The sequence below is a fragment of the Populus euphratica genome, unplaced genomic scaffold (genome assembly GCF_000495115.2).
Source record: "Populus euphratica unplaced genomic scaffold, PopEup_1.0 scaffold98.1, whole genome shotgun sequence".
In the NCBI taxonomy this organism is placed as follows: domain Eukaryota; kingdom Viridiplantae; phylum Streptophyta; class Magnoliopsida; order Malpighiales; family Salicaceae; genus Populus; species Populus euphratica.
The window spans coordinates 563,113-578,782 of NW_011499986.1; the positions used below are offsets into that span (position 1 = coordinate 563,113).

Below are 15,670 nucleotides of genomic sequence, written 5' to 3' on the forward strand. Positions count from 1 at the left end.
ACATGATGAATATTTTTTCACATAAAAAAAAATAATCCAGCCCGGCATGGTGCAGAAAATAATCTATTTTCTTTTAAAAGTGCTAGCTAAAACTTCTGTTTAAGTTTTTAAATAAAAACCAGAAAAATGGAGATAAAACTTTAGAGGAAAATATTGTATTATCATACAAATCTGGTTAGTTTGTGGTTCTAATCCAAGGGATCACGGTATCAAATCTCTTCTTACAGTCCACTAATGACTTCTGATTCCCACCTTGACAAAAGAAGAAGGTATCAGGGCACCTATACAAACAATTATCCACCAAACTCACATTAGCGGAACCCGGTTTTAAACCCATCAGAGCACTTGGAATTGGACCAAACAAGTAGTTCCCACCTAATAATAGCCTCTCCAACGAGGACGAATTGCTCCTAGGAACAGCCACTTTCAAAGCATACTGGGATGGTATCATTCCTGTAAACTTGTTATTCTCTAGAGACAAAGATGACAACTTCGGCATAGAACACAAAAAACCTGGTAATATGCCTCTAAGATCATTGTAGCTCGAATCAAGAGCTATTAACTTGCTAGTTAGACCCACTGTACCTGGAACTTGCAGGAACGTGAAATTATTATGGGAAAGGGTAAGTTGTTGAAGAGAAGGATGGTCAAAAAGAACTGATGAAATAGGACCGGATAACTTGTTGTGACTAAGATCCAAGACCTGTAAGAACTCCAAATCGCCTACATTAACAGGTAGCTTTCCTCGTAAGTTGTTGTTTCGCATAGATAGCTCAACAAGAGACACCGGTAGTGTTGAGGGAACTTCACCAGATATTTGGTTATCACTAGCATCCAGATAATTCAGGTCTTTGAGAGCACCCAGATCAGGAAACTCGCCAGAGAGAATGTTTTCTTGGATTTCAAGCCTTTTTAAGCTTACCAGTGAGTTGAAGTTTGATGGTATGGATCCATGGAGACTATTGTTATCAAGATAAAGCTCTTCGAGGTGGGCTAGAGACACGAGAGAGACGGGCATTTTGCCAGAAAGCAAGTTCATTGAGAGACTCAGTCGACGGAGCCGAGTGAGGTTGGAAAGTGAGTCTGGGATTGAGCCATAGAAGGAGTTGTCTGATACATCAAGAGTTTGCAAGTAAGGCAGATTCCAGGTGGTTGAAGAGAGTAAACCAGAGTAACCCACTGGGTCAAGAGTTATCTCAGTGACTCGGAAGAAACCAGAAGCAAACCTGTCACACCTGAACCCACAAGTGAATCTGTCACTGAAGATATGGTCGCATGGATCCACTGAGAAGTCCCACGAGCTCAAGCAAGATCCGGGAGCTATGGACTCGGGGTGCAACCCATGTTTTAGATCCTTGAGCACTCGTATGTCTCCAGGGTGCGTTCTTGAATCTACTTTAAGCAACAACAAAGTGATCATCAAAAGGAGATACTGTAGAGAAAGGTTGAGATTGCATATGCTTTTTGACATTTTCACAGAGTGACTAGATAAACGTAGATAGGGAAATAAGTGAGTGAATGTTGGATCTGGGTTTAGAAGGTTGTGCAGGGAAGCAGTAAGTAGAAACTAGAGAGCAAGATACTTCGATTGTGCTGCACGAATTGGGTTTTTGGACTCCTTATTTTGTAGAAACTAGATATATAGAGTTGTGAGATATGACAACGGCCATCAGTCATATTCAAACCGTTGGACTTGACTACAAGGAATGTAGCAGGGTCCCATGTGAGATCCTCTGACTCAGCATGAACTGAGTACATTAAAAAAAGAAAAGGAGAATCCCATAGATAAAGAAATTGATTAGCCGGTTCTGGTGGTTTTCCATGTTTCTGCTCAGATCACTCTTGACCCGGTGGGTTACTCTTCATGTACATCAGTGCAACAAATCATTAAGGAATATTGCAACCTCTCCAGTGAACTTTCGGCTCAGGATTTGCGAACTGTTGTCTTACAAAACAAAATCAATATGATAGGTAAAGTGGAGAGCACAGTTTAATTTTTTGAAAGTGAAAGTCCATTGAGAGAATGAGAAATGACTTTGATGGGAGATTGAAGTTTATTTCCAGTCTTATCCTTCAAAAAGTAACGAATAAGTGTTAGAAGATATGGTAGTTTAAGAGGTAATTTAGAGGTTTTACTAATTAGAAATTGAAATGAAAGTAGATTGATAATTAAGGTTTTAAGTTGTAGTAATTTAGTAAAAAACGGATTTAATTTATAGTTTGGAAATGGTTGAAGGATGTGGGATGCACAAACCAAAGCCTTTCTTGATAGAAAATATAATACAAGTAGGAGAGTTTTAGAACAAAGGCTTTAAGCTTAGCAATGGTTTTTGTTTAGCTTAGAATTAACTTGTAATTTGTGGTATTTTCTATAATTGACCTCTGGGATTTTTTTTAAGTACATTAATAATTTAATACTCTTTCTTTCTTGATATATTTAATTGATATTTTAAATTGATTTTGTAGCGTCTTGAACTTGACTCGTGGAAGCTCTTTTATAAAGACATTTGTTAATTGTTTTTTAGTCTTTCAATACTCAAACTCAATTTCTTTGTTGCCAAATGCTTATCATGGAAAATGATATTTAATTAATATGTATTTAGTCTTGTTATGGAATACATCATTTTTTATCATAATAATCATTGACTTATTATCACATAATACCATTATGGATTTTTGTTGGTGTTCTCCTATATCTTTTAGTAATCTTCTAAGCTAAATAGTTTGACTTTTTGCTCTTATAAATATCACATACTCAGCTTTTTATTAATTGTGATATGATTCTTATTTTTTAAATGTCTAAGAGAATACTCTAAAACCGAAAGAAAATGTGTAGTCTAAAATGCTTCTCATGTCATCAATTGATCCAACCCAATCATTGTCTATGTATCCAAGTAATATTGCTTCTGTAATTGGTTTATACCATATGCCATACTGTTTTATACCTTATAAGTATCTAAGTATTCTTTTATCATCTTTAGAATGGATTTGACTAGGATTTTGCATGCACTTTGATAGTAGACTCGTCGCATACATTATATATAGTCTTGTTGTTGTTAGATATAATAAAATCCATATTAAACTTCTAAATATTAATGCGTTCATGTTTTTTTATCCATCCTCCTTCTATATTTTTTTTATTGTTTATGAGTGGAGTAATAGCTTCTAATTTTTTTTTTATTTTTAATTTAATCCTTTTAATATTGAATTAATTAGAAATAATCAAGTTTTGTAATTTTTTTATTGACTTTTTATGGAGTTATCATAGTTTTTTAACTTAGATTGCAAGTTAAACCAATTGACTCAAGTTTTTTGTCCTTTTTTCAGTCGATTTTTTTTTTATTTCATCCTTCAATATTAGATTAATTGAAAATTAGGTTTCATAATTTATTTTAATTTGCATTCTATAAGACTATCTTGGTTTTATAACTTGGATCACAAGTTTATTCAATTGACTCGAGTGATTTTTTGAGTTTTTTTTAATTGATTTTTTAAAAATTTCATCGTTCAATATTAAATTAAATGTAAACTAAATTTTATAAATTGCTTTAATTTTTTTAAAGGGTTATCTCAATCTCAGGCCTCAGGTTTAACAAGTTAACCTAGGCTCCCTCAACTTACTTTTTTAGCTAATTTTTTTCTGTTTAATCCTTCAACACTAAGTTGATTAAAAATTAGATTTAATAAAAAAAATTTCCTATAAAATCATCAAAATCTCATAATCTAGATAGCATATTTAGCAAGTTAACTAAAGTTAATTTAAGTTGATTTAATATGTTGTCATTTCAATATTTTTTTAAAAAAATTTCTTGGTTATTTTTTAGTTAAATTCTATTTTTATTAATTATTCAAGTTATTTTTAAATCTATTAAATTAATCAGATTATATCAAATCTATTTTCATATAATTTAAATTTTTTGATGCTAAAAAACGCATTAACATCTTCATATTTTTTAACATAAAATAAAAAAATTCAATTCGACGGATGGCATGTCGCGGGAAACACCGCGTGGAATATACCTCTCTAACATGAGAGAACATTACTCCCTCTTTCGAAGGCAGCGGATCTACACACAACAGACTGAACATAGCTTACAGAAAGAACCCAGAAAGCACAAGGAAAAAAATTAGCACCTTCTGAATACGCTCTGATTCATGGTGCGATTCAAACCAGGTGCTCCTGGGTTTGGTTCTTCTGGGCTAGATATTGCTTCACACAAGTTTGGTTTATCTCAAATGTGAAAGGCATTCCCCTAATCTGCAAAATCACAAACACCGAGCAATTACTTACGATTAGGTGTATAGTGCAAGCATAAAACTTTGAGGAATAAAGCATGTAGAGGATAGAACCATTCATGGATTAAGACACCAGTGTCCAATTGCAACAAAATAAATTGCCTCTGTTAATGTTAGGAGAAAACAAATTTAAGGTTTCCATAGGAACCTACAGATGCTGTTTAATGGCGGTCAATTATGTGGGCTGTGAAAAAAGTGATACTAGAGCCGTTGGCACATAAAAAAAAATAAAGTGCAATCTTGTAGTCAAATCACAGCACTAAGAAACTATTTAGGCTTTACACAATGCGAAAAAACAAAGGGCAGCTGGGAAGAAGAGAGGAAGAGACAAAGTTTACAAGTGCATATACAGAAACAGTCAAATTCTCAACATTACCTAGTAGGCTCTTACCTAATGGGTGTCAATATGTGAATGAATGATATAAAAGAAAGAAACTACATTAAGATTCAAGACAAATCAATTCAAGATGATAAATACTCTTTCTAAAGATGGCAGTACCAACAAAATGAAGAGGGTCATCTCATTCATTGTAAAAGCCTTAGCGAAAGATGGCATATCCTTCATTCTATCTCCACGAAGTTTAACTTGGTCATGATAAATGGCCGATTTTGTTATTGTTCAAAATTACTTGCATAAACCCTGATAAGTAAAAGCAGGCATGGAAAAAGCCAGCAAAAGATAAAATTGCATAGATCACTACATAGAAATTCTACACAACAAGAACATCTTATTAACCATGCATAATGCTGAAGAAAGACCTATTGCAACAAACCTCAATCAAACAACCAGAAGTAAGGCTTAGACTCTGTCCAGGGGCTATTTCCTTGTCATTCACTGCGAGGGAGCACTTGCCAAGGTTTTTCAGATAAAAAGATCCACTTTTGTCCAAATTTATAGTGGCCTAAACAGAATAAATGAATAAGTTGAATGCACTTAAAGAAAAAAGAAGGCGCCTTAGTGGACTAGCAGAGAAAGGTAAAAATAAGAGACATTGAATTTAGAAGGGAGAAAGCGTGGTGTGCATGATGGAGCCAAGGGAGGCTAAATTCAAAAAGATTACTTCATTCTTTTCGGCCACTACAACTTGAGTAAACTTTACTCGAATCTTTTGGTTTACAGCACTTCAAGATCGAGAACTCCCACATGTATTCTTGAATGGCCAGCAAGGTAATCACAAGTTTGGTTTTCATGTAATTTTGCATTGCTATTACAAATTTTGTTTAAAAAAATAAATGTAAATACCATCATCAATTTCAACCTATCTTAATCCATATTTAATAAACAATTTCCACTTTTCATGACTCTTTAACATGCAAATTCTCTTAATTTACCAGCTTGTTGAGTTAGTAAATGCTGGCAAGATGTTTCAAAGAAACCCAGCAAATCCTTGAAGTTACAAAAAGAACAACAAAAAAACTTTCTGAATTCTAAAACCTTTAGGACACAAAAAGAAAACGAGAATAAGCCAATAACAGTACCATTAAAATTCATCAATAAACTTGGACAGATCTCACCTGCCGTCGAGATATTTTATTAGCTCGGCCTTCCCTTCCAAAGTCAATGTCGACAGTAACATCTTCTGTTGCTCTACCAAGTAACACCTGCATGGTCACAAGAAAATTCACATCCACTTGAATCCTACTTGCCAACCCAAGACATGAATTCTTAGCTTTATGGGCTGTCAAACATTATATTTAGCTTCAGAATTTAAGCTCCCTACAAAAAACGGCATCTTATTGATGTTCCATAGTCTTAGATTTAAAAAGAAAAAGAAACATAATCTCCTACTCCTAACTAGCAGGAAATGCTATTCACGCACAAAGATTTGTTACCGAACAACAAGATTCATAAAATGACTTAAATACCCACTGGAAATCTCCAAATTAACCTTACCGATAGCTGACAATTTTGATATTTTCTTTCATGTGGAACCCAGGTCTATGTATTGCAAAAAAATCATCCAAAAGTTCCAAACCACTTGCCCCAAAGTATTTTTTTTTATTATTCACTTAAAAGCTTACTTAACATTTGCATCCAATCAATTGAAAATAACATGATCAATTACAGAAGTTCATTATTTCTTGGTTTCTGTCCCTTTTGGATAATAGATGAATATTTATGTTAGATGTTAAAAAGAATGCCATGCATGTCTGTATTTGTATAGAACATTATTTTCATTATTTTACATAATTTTTAGATGATTAAACAATAAGAACATCTCAGATTGTCAGTGTAGTTTATATATACATACAAATATTATTCACATTATTATTGATATTGATACAATAATTCTTAAAACAGAATGCAGTAAGAATATTCTCTTGACAAGTTTACTGTTTCATCTTGATTGAATTTGCAAATGAGATAAAAGGAACCAGAGCACCAAACGAGGTGTGCGAACAACATTTCCCCTAAGTTGTGTGACATTAATATCTATCATACAAAATTACCAAACTGTCCAGATAATTTACTTTTACCACTCAATTAGTGCTCCAGATACATAATTTGGATGAGCATTGAGTCCATATATAAAGTTATAGCTCTAGTTGTGGTTTTGTACGCGAGGCAAAGTACAAAGGAATTAAAAAGAACAGGACTCCTTAGAGCAAATACCCAACATAGTAAGCAATCAAGTAAGTTTGCAGCTTTGAAATACCTCAGGCTTCTTAATATAATGTTTTGAGTGGCGACCATACATAACTGCAAATGCTCCATGAGATGCAATGGATCTTTGCATATACGAACGAGCACCCTGCTCCAGCCTTATGATTGCTCTCTTCATGTCCTCATGCTGATATCTTGAGACTGCAGAGAACAATCGAAACTTATATGCCATGCTTAGATACAATGCACGTACACAGTACATTACTTTTCAAATGTATGTCAATAAACTCAGTTGAAGATATTAATATAAAGCACAAGAACATGTGCAATTAAACACGCATGCACTAAGGCGAGCACAAACACACAGATGATAGAATATGTGATATCTTGCAATGATTCCAGTTATGAATACTGAGATAGAACTTCAATCGAATCAAAGTAACTATCAATGCAGGCAGCATATAATGTATTTTCATTGCTGTGCAGATTACAACAGCATAGAGATTGTCTTAATTTTGCTCTCATTGTGTCAGAAATTCAAAACAACATTACACGTATAATGTGATTAACTAATACATACCTGTCTAAGTTACTGTATGCATCTATGATCTAATAAAGCATTTATTTTCAAGAAAAAAAGGCAACGGGCAATTAAAAATAAAAGGGAAAAACAGATACGCAGAATAATGCTAGAGATTTGTAAGAACATCCCCAACCCCAAGATGCAAAAGATTAGCAGCAGGGTGTATCATCATGCGATAACAGATTTCAAGCATGGCAAGGACTAACAGGGTACAGAGAATTATTGCAAAGCTTGTGGAATGTTTCCAGTGGATCCATACATAAGAAAAATAATTGCTGGGTACCAAGCAGACTGCATGTTACCTTCCTCACTGCAATACAAATCCTGGTCATGTGGATCTAAGTCCATATCAAGTATCTGATAACAAGTGGAATTGCAAATATTTATTATAAAAAACAAAAGAGGAGAAATGGTCAAAAGAAACCCAATAATGACCGATCTGTTTGAAGGTTAGTGTATGGTTACCATTGCTTCAATGTCTGAAAAATACGGCACATCATCATCACTCTGGATAGGTGGCTCAGCTGGATCTGATACTGGATGGTTTTCCACTAGTTCTGAAGCAGCAATATCTGACGAGCCCGCTTTCATATGTGATGCTTGATGATTTTGAAATCCATCTGGAGCATCCTCTGCCTGTTTAACAGCAGACACATTTGTCTGGGGATATTTAAATCAATCAGAAACGAAATCCAGTTTCTCTGTTAAAGAATCTGCTGAATCATGATTCATATACTTCACCAGTGGGGTTTCTGTAGTTTCTTCCTTCACTTTAGCAGGAACAAGAGTTTCCATCTCGGTGTCTGCTGAATTAAATTGAGTTGAACCACCAGAAGCAAAACCAGCACCACCCCTGTGAGTGGCTTCACTGCTGGGCAACTCAAATTTCAAAACATGATCACCTGCAGGACGGAGTAGACCATGCTCTGGCATCACCTGTAATCTGGTCATCTGAGAAGATGCGCGTGGTTGTCGAAGATTATCTAGATCCCTATGCACCACTACTGGAACTCCACCACTTTTTTTATTACTTGGTAATTCCTTAACAAATAAAGAATTTGGTTTGCCAGCATCTTGAGAACTTCTTGATGCTAAGGAGGCAGCTGAACTTGGGTGCCACTTGGTGGGGAAGAGTATATCACCATTGCATGGGATCTCTGTGTCCTCGGTGTTTAGCACACAGCAAATAACCCCATCTTTCACCTCAGGATGAGCGTCTAGAACTGATGTAGATGAAACAGTCTGCATCTCAGAATTACAAACTACATCAACACTGTAGTGAGACCCCCTATCCTCCCATAAGTTTCCAGGACACACACCAGAGTTATTTTTCAGACAGTCTGCTGATATTGATGATTCTGGTTCAGTTACACTGGGCATGTGATTTTCATTTTCACTATTAGGTGAACTCAATAAAATTGTATTGAGACAAGCAATGTAAGGATCAGTACTGAAATCTTTTCCATCAACATCCACACCTGACCCTTCCTCATCATTTGAAAAATAATTGGTTAGTTCAGCCAGAAAATCTTCTGTACTGTGAGAAGAATTTTGTGGCACATCAGTCAGCATTTCCATTTTTAACTTTGAGTCTTCATGGAGATCATCATATTCTGTCAAACATCTATTCTTAATGCCACCATCATCAAGAAGTGAAAAGGTATCTCCTGGGTGCAGATCTTTGACACATAATCCAAGATTATTTGGAATATAAGGGGCTGAAATCACCTCATCCATTCTCCACATTGGCATCTCATGAAGCGGAGATGGGTACTCCAAATTGTGAAATGACGAGCCGCGATCTGGAACTGGTGACTGAAGGACTTCCTTTCCATCAAAGTTGGAGCACCCATGTACTAGATCATCATTCACTGGCAATTGTTGACTGAATTCCCTAACCACAGTTCTGCTTTCAGTGTTAGACAGATCCTCTCCAAGTATACGGGGAATGTGTTCATGTATATTGTCTTGCTCCATTGGATAGTCTTCTTGAAATGTATTCTGGAATTGAGTATCAAAGGCATGGGCAGGATCACCATCCATAATTTCTGCAAAAGCATGATGCATGATGTCTAAATTAGATTCCTGATGAACAAAGTGATTTGTAACTGGATCTCCGAGAGTGCATTGTCCGGATAACTGCTCATATTCATTGCCAGCATAATTGCTATTATTGGGGCCAACAAGAAAACTCAAATCCATGGAGTTAAATGGTTCACTGCAAATTCTTTTACGTAGAGCATAGTAACAACTATGAACACTTTCAGTTTTCCTCTTCCCTGAAAAATATTTATTTTCTTTTGAATTTCCAGCTCTGCTGTATTTTGACGGAAGAGTTGATGTAGAACGCTCAAACTCAGTCATGTGAAAAGCAGCCTCAGCAGAAACAACTGGATCATAAAGGAGAGAATACCAACGATCTTGTATTTCTAGAACAGTGAATTTTCGAGAAAATTGCACCGCACCTTTTGCCAGCGATTCCAAGGAAGCACCAGCCTGCAAAACATAAGTAAGAAACAAAAATAAAAAGGAATTCCCAAAACAATCACACTGAGCAAAAGTCAACAATCTTTAACAATAGATGTTTAATTACATAATAGTAGCAAACCAATGACCCGACCCTGCAACAACAACAAAAAAGAAAAGATGAAGAAGAAGCTGTGCCAGGCACCAATTGATGAAAAATTTTATATGCCATGCATGGTATGTCATTTCAGTCTTAAGTAGCACAAAAAAATGGACAACTGCTAAAATCCACATGCTGCTAACTATAAGCAGTCTAATAAACACACAGATATTCAAAAAGATTAACAGAAAGAGAGCAATCAGGCAATGGTTCTTACTAGCAGATGAAGAACTAAAATTATCCCGGTCAATAATAACTATATTGTCTTACACTGCAAGCAAAAAGAATCCATGGTAAAAATCCTCTGGTGTGCATTGTGAGCAATTACAAATGCACCGGTTCACACAGACATCCTAGCCAACAACTGCAACCTAAATCTTCATGTTTTCGAGTTAGTATTCTATGTTTTCCAATATATGGTATCTAGTTTTATACAGTTTAAGAAAAAATAACAAGGAACGTAAGCTTTGACTCCCAATACCTCTTGGCATATCCATGGATGTTCTCCCTCTTACCCTCACTAATGTCTGCTAATAACAGCACATAGACCACATCCAGAATAAAAAGATTGCAATACCTCTCTCTCACGAACGCCCGAAATTTCTCTTCTTAAAATACTTATACGAGGTCATACGAATAATCAGTGTTGGTCATACACGTCACCGTTAATGTTTTCTGGTTTTGGTAATACCACTCACTCACTCTCAGTGCCCCCTTTTGCACTAGCTTATGAAGGATTTCTTTCTTCAATTTACATACAAAATGGAGCATTATAGATATATATCTTGGCTTATACCTTACTCCCAATGCCTCTATTAACAGCTATCGCAGGGTGATTGAAACCACATAGATTATCATAACCACCAGAATCACAGTCACTGAAACCACATATATTATCATAATCACCAGAATCAGCATACATGGAAAGCAAGGAAAATTTTATGGTGCACCGGGAGTAATTAGTAACATCTCATTAGTTACTCTGGGCCCTCCTGGTCCACTTTGGACCACTTTGAAGAAAAAAAGAGATATAAAGAGGAGAAAGAATAAAATTCATGACTCCCTCAACAAAAGGAATAAAAATATCTTAAACTAGTATTTATCTCTTCTATTTGTATCTATATATTTCTTTAAACTGAGTCCAGAGTAACCAATAGGATATCATTAGTTACTCACTGAGCACGAGAAAATGAGAAATTAAGAAAGGAGAACCTGACAACCTGACCCTCATCGTTTATCATTAAGAAAATTGGAACTCACACGAGCTACAGTCTTCCATTCTGATAGCCTTGAAGAATATATTGTCCAGTTACAAGTCAAGAACACTATTATAAATACATCCCTTTCTCTTTCAGTTTCATATATCTTCTCATACTGATTACATTAACATATTTCTAAGTTCGAATTCAGATTCTCTTCTCAACATTATCAAGCACGCCCTTGTTAAAATCATTATCTTTAGAGAAAAAACATGCGAAACATAACAATCTTGTTTTAAGAAAGAAACCCAACATTACAAAAATAACAACAAAAATATTTACTTGAACAAATATAAAATAATGGGTTTTATTAATTTTTAAAAGAAAAACTATTAACAAAGAATTGGTGACAGAGAAAGGATAAATGATACAGAAAAAAAATACCTCGATAGAATTTCTCAACAAAACGTCATCCCCTGGCGTCCAAGGAGAGACAGGGCCAAGAGCTCCCATGACTAAAGAATAAACATGCAAAAGAAGCAGCAGCAAAAGGCTTTTCTTTTATTGAAACATGGACAGTGAAGGAAGTCTGGTTCTTGCTGGTGCGTCGTGCCGGCTCTTTCAGGTCACTGGAGATTTCATGAAAAACCCATGAAAGTAACGTCGGTGATAGGGCGTGTGAGCCAACTATTGTTTTCTCAGGTGACGGAAAACTGGGAAACTTTGCTAATTGTCGCGAGCAGAAATTGTTACTTGGGGTTTGACCTTTTGACTGAAAAGAGGAATCCTTGAGAATTAAGTGAACTTGACGGAACTACCCTTGACAAGAATTGACAACCACCGTTTTCGTTCCTTCCACCGCTTGCTCTTTCGGTGATGGTGGGCTGTCACTGGAAACGGCTGTGGTCAGTCGCGAGTTGAACATTAGTTAAATTCATAGCGCTTTTATTTCTGCTTTTTAAAAACACTTTAAAAAAAAATTAAAAATATTTATTTAAAATATTTATTTTCTTATTTTTTAATTATTTTAATTTGTTAATATCAAAAATAAAAATAAAAATTATTTTAAATAAAAATTATTTTTAAAAACACTTGATATCAGTAATAAATACTCTTAATAATTGGCTGCAGGAGGCGGCGACTGGGATTTTTATGTTTCCATTCAGAGCCGGAATAAAAATGCCTTTTGTTGTTTCACATTATATTGGAGGGTAGTTGTGTCCAACTGAATTACGGGATGTGGGGGCAGAAAGATTTTGCTGTTAGCATGTGAAAATAACGGCATTTGATTTTATTTATTTATTCTTTTTTATTCTGTGATTCAAAAGGCAATTGAATTTCTCTTGGATTCTGGAATAATTAAGTAACGTTTGATGTTGAAGAAAAAAAGAAATAAAAATTGTTTTATTTTTATATTAAAATATTTTTCAAATTAAAATCATCATGAAAAATACATTATGAAGTAAATTGAAAAAAATATTAAACTGCCTATATATATCTCATGAGAATAAATTTGACAGGAAGGATGGCTTTGTGGGATTTATGAGTTTTATTTTGGAATGATGGGTAGGGCTGGAGTTAATTGAAAAGGAAGAAGTGTACTTGTCTCGAGTAAAAGAAGTGGGAACCATTAGGAAATTGTCAAGTAATATTTGTCCTAGACTTCCGTGCGGAATCATCCTACCAATTTCATAATTAATTATTGGATGATGATTAGGTAATGGTCAGGTATCTAAATAATACTTGGGAGTGGTGGAAGTTGGGAATAATGTTTTTTAAATTACTTTTATTTTAGAATTTTTTTAAAAAAATATGATCGACCCAGGAATTTTTTAAAAATATTTAAAAAAAAAAATATGATCGACCCATGATAACAAACAGTATTATGATAAAGGTCATTAATTAATGCTCCTCATTTCAATAATTTCCTAATATCATTTCAATTTAGAAGATCTACCACCATTGTGAAAAATAATTTGTTTAGTGAGGGTTAGGAAATATGATTGTTTTTGTTTTTTAGATATGTTTCAAAAATATATTTTACTTTGAGAAATATTAAATTTATTTTTTTATGATTTAATATGCTAATATTAAAAAATTTAAAAATATATTTAAATACACTCTCAAACAAAAAATAAAATATTTAAAAATATATTCTACATCACATTACACTTTTTAAACTGCGTTACGGATCACATCGATGCTTCTATCAATTTATACTTCCATGGATGTCATGTGCATATAAAAAAAAAAAAATACAATCAGCAAGCATGCATGCATGCTAAAGTTTGGATGATGGGTCATTCTTTTAAACATCAATTAACTGTTGCGAAGCAACCTGAGCAGCACAAATTTGACCTAGCTCAAAACTCATATTAATTATTGAAATGATTTGAGGAATTATTACAGATGAAAGTAACAAACGAAGTGTCCAGACAAATTAATTTCCTGCTAAAAACTTTATTTATACACAAAGTATTCATAGTTTAATCAAGAGCAAACCATATGAGTTGAATTGCTGGATGATTATCCATTACAAATCGCCTACACATTTCGCAAATTAGGAGGCTTAGGTTTCAAATTAGAAATCACACTATATAGAACAAAAAAGTTATGGATGGCTCGAGTAAATTATTATGGACTGAAAGTGTTCTTAGTATAGAACCCTAAGAGTGCTGTGAACTGGGCTGAGTATCTTGCAGCGCGGTCATGAATAACCTTAGAAGCACTTTCAATATCTTTCTCAAGATTGCGCAGACCCTGAAAGCTCAGATCATTTAAACCCTGACCCATCTTCTGCCTGTAAAATATGATTACAAGGACATCACAACATTTCTGCAAGAAACAGAACAGAGACCACCTAGAATAACGAAAATCAGGGCCACAAAATCCAGGAAGATTTACCTCTTTCAGTTTTCCCAAGTTTTCTTGCATTTTCTGCACATGTAAGCTTTATACCATTAAAGAGAGGCACAAGGGGTCTTAACTTCAAGAGATAATAGCACGCACAAATAGATAGTATAAATAGAAACAGAAATAAACACCTCATAGTGAGAGCTCCAAAGATCTATCCAGTGTGTCTTCTGATACCGGTCAAATATTTGCTTCGTTCTGGTCATGAAAATAAAATCAAAACAAAGGGGGGGGAAAGGGTTTGACGGGAAAGGAAAATGAGGAAGAGAGATGGAACTTGCGTGGCGGGGCTAATGTACTCGTAAATTAACCTTGTCAGTGCAAGAAACCATGATAAGAGAGAGACCTGAGCATCACGAAGAACTGCGAGCTCATGAGCTTTCTCGAAGAGACCATTTCGTCTTTTGAGGTAAGTAAGTTGCCTCTTAGTTGAGTTCACAATCTTTTTGAATTTTGATATGGATCTTTCCTCTTGTCAGTTTCTACTTGGTGATCTCCTTCTCTATATAATTTTCTCTATTCAAACAAATAACTAGCTAGCTCCTCAGAATGTAATTCAAAACCTTTCCTTTCCTTTCCTTGTGATAGAAATAAAAGATGAAGGGAAAATGATAAGATTATTGTACGTCTATGTTGCTTAAAATGTAAAGAAATTGCCAAATTCCTGAAAGGTTTTGCTGGGATTGATAATACCTTTGTTGTTGGCAAAACACTTCCTCCACTACTGTTTAAAGTTGATTGATTTGATTTGATTTGATTCTGCATTTTTTTGTCCGATGCTGACAGAAATTACCAGCATATAATGGAGGATTATTTTGATATATTTTCTTCATTTTCCCAGCAATAAAATGTAGAATCGTTTGTTTGGAATTAGATATTTTTTATTTTTGTGTTTTAAAAATATTTTAAAAGATATTTTTATTTTTTATGTACTTTAAATTAAATTTTTTTGTGTGTTTAAATTTCTGTATATTAAAAATAATTTTTTAACAAATAAAAAATATTATTTTGATATATTTCTAAAAACAATATTTTAAAAAATAATTATTGAATATTTTTATGCAAATGTGGAAGTAAAAATTTATAGAAACGAGTAAAATGTGTCAAATTAGAAATATAGACACGAGTAAAAATTTTATTTTGCTTTTTAACTAATTTTTTTGTTAATCATTTTACTTAAACGGATTGAAAGCTCATATAATAAATTTTAATATAATATGCATATTGAATATTTTTAGGCAAGTGTGGAAGTAAAAATTTAAGAAAACTATTTTTAATACTAAATTAATTCACATGCATCAAGATTCTTCAAATTGTTTAAAATTTTTTAATAACATGCAAATTGAATTTTTTATTATCTGCACATTTATTATTTTTTAATTAATTTTTTTTTAATAAATACAAGATCAAATGATGCAATAGTATTTTTTTTAAAAAAAAAAGAAGAT

The 15,670-nt window shown here is 33.9% G+C and overlaps 1 protein-coding gene and 1 pseudogene across 1 annotated transcript; both read right to left on the reverse strand.

Moving 5' to 3' along the window:
- Positions 1 to 98: 98 nt before the first annotated feature.
- On the reverse strand, positions 99 to 1,795 carry LOC105140147 (receptor-like protein kinase 5). The gene has a single exon (XM_011046856.1). It carries the CDS (start codon positions 1,469 to 1,471, stop codon positions 176 to 178), a length of 1,296 nt encoding a protein of 431 aa, XP_011045158.1. The 5' UTR covers positions 1,472 to 1,795; the 3' UTR covers positions 99 to 175.
- A 2,202-nt stretch (positions 1,796 to 3,997) lies between these two features.
- LOC105140148 (uncharacterized) lies at positions 3,998 to 12,249 on the reverse strand (annotated as a pseudogene).
- Positions 12,250 to 15,670: the final 3,421 nt, after the last annotated feature.

What these genes read in the sequence shown, in the direction of transcription:
- LOC105140147 (XM_011046856.1), bottom strand. Translation starts at nt 1,471, where the DNA reads ATGTCAAAAAGCATATGCAATCTCAACCTTTCTCTACAGTATCTCCTT.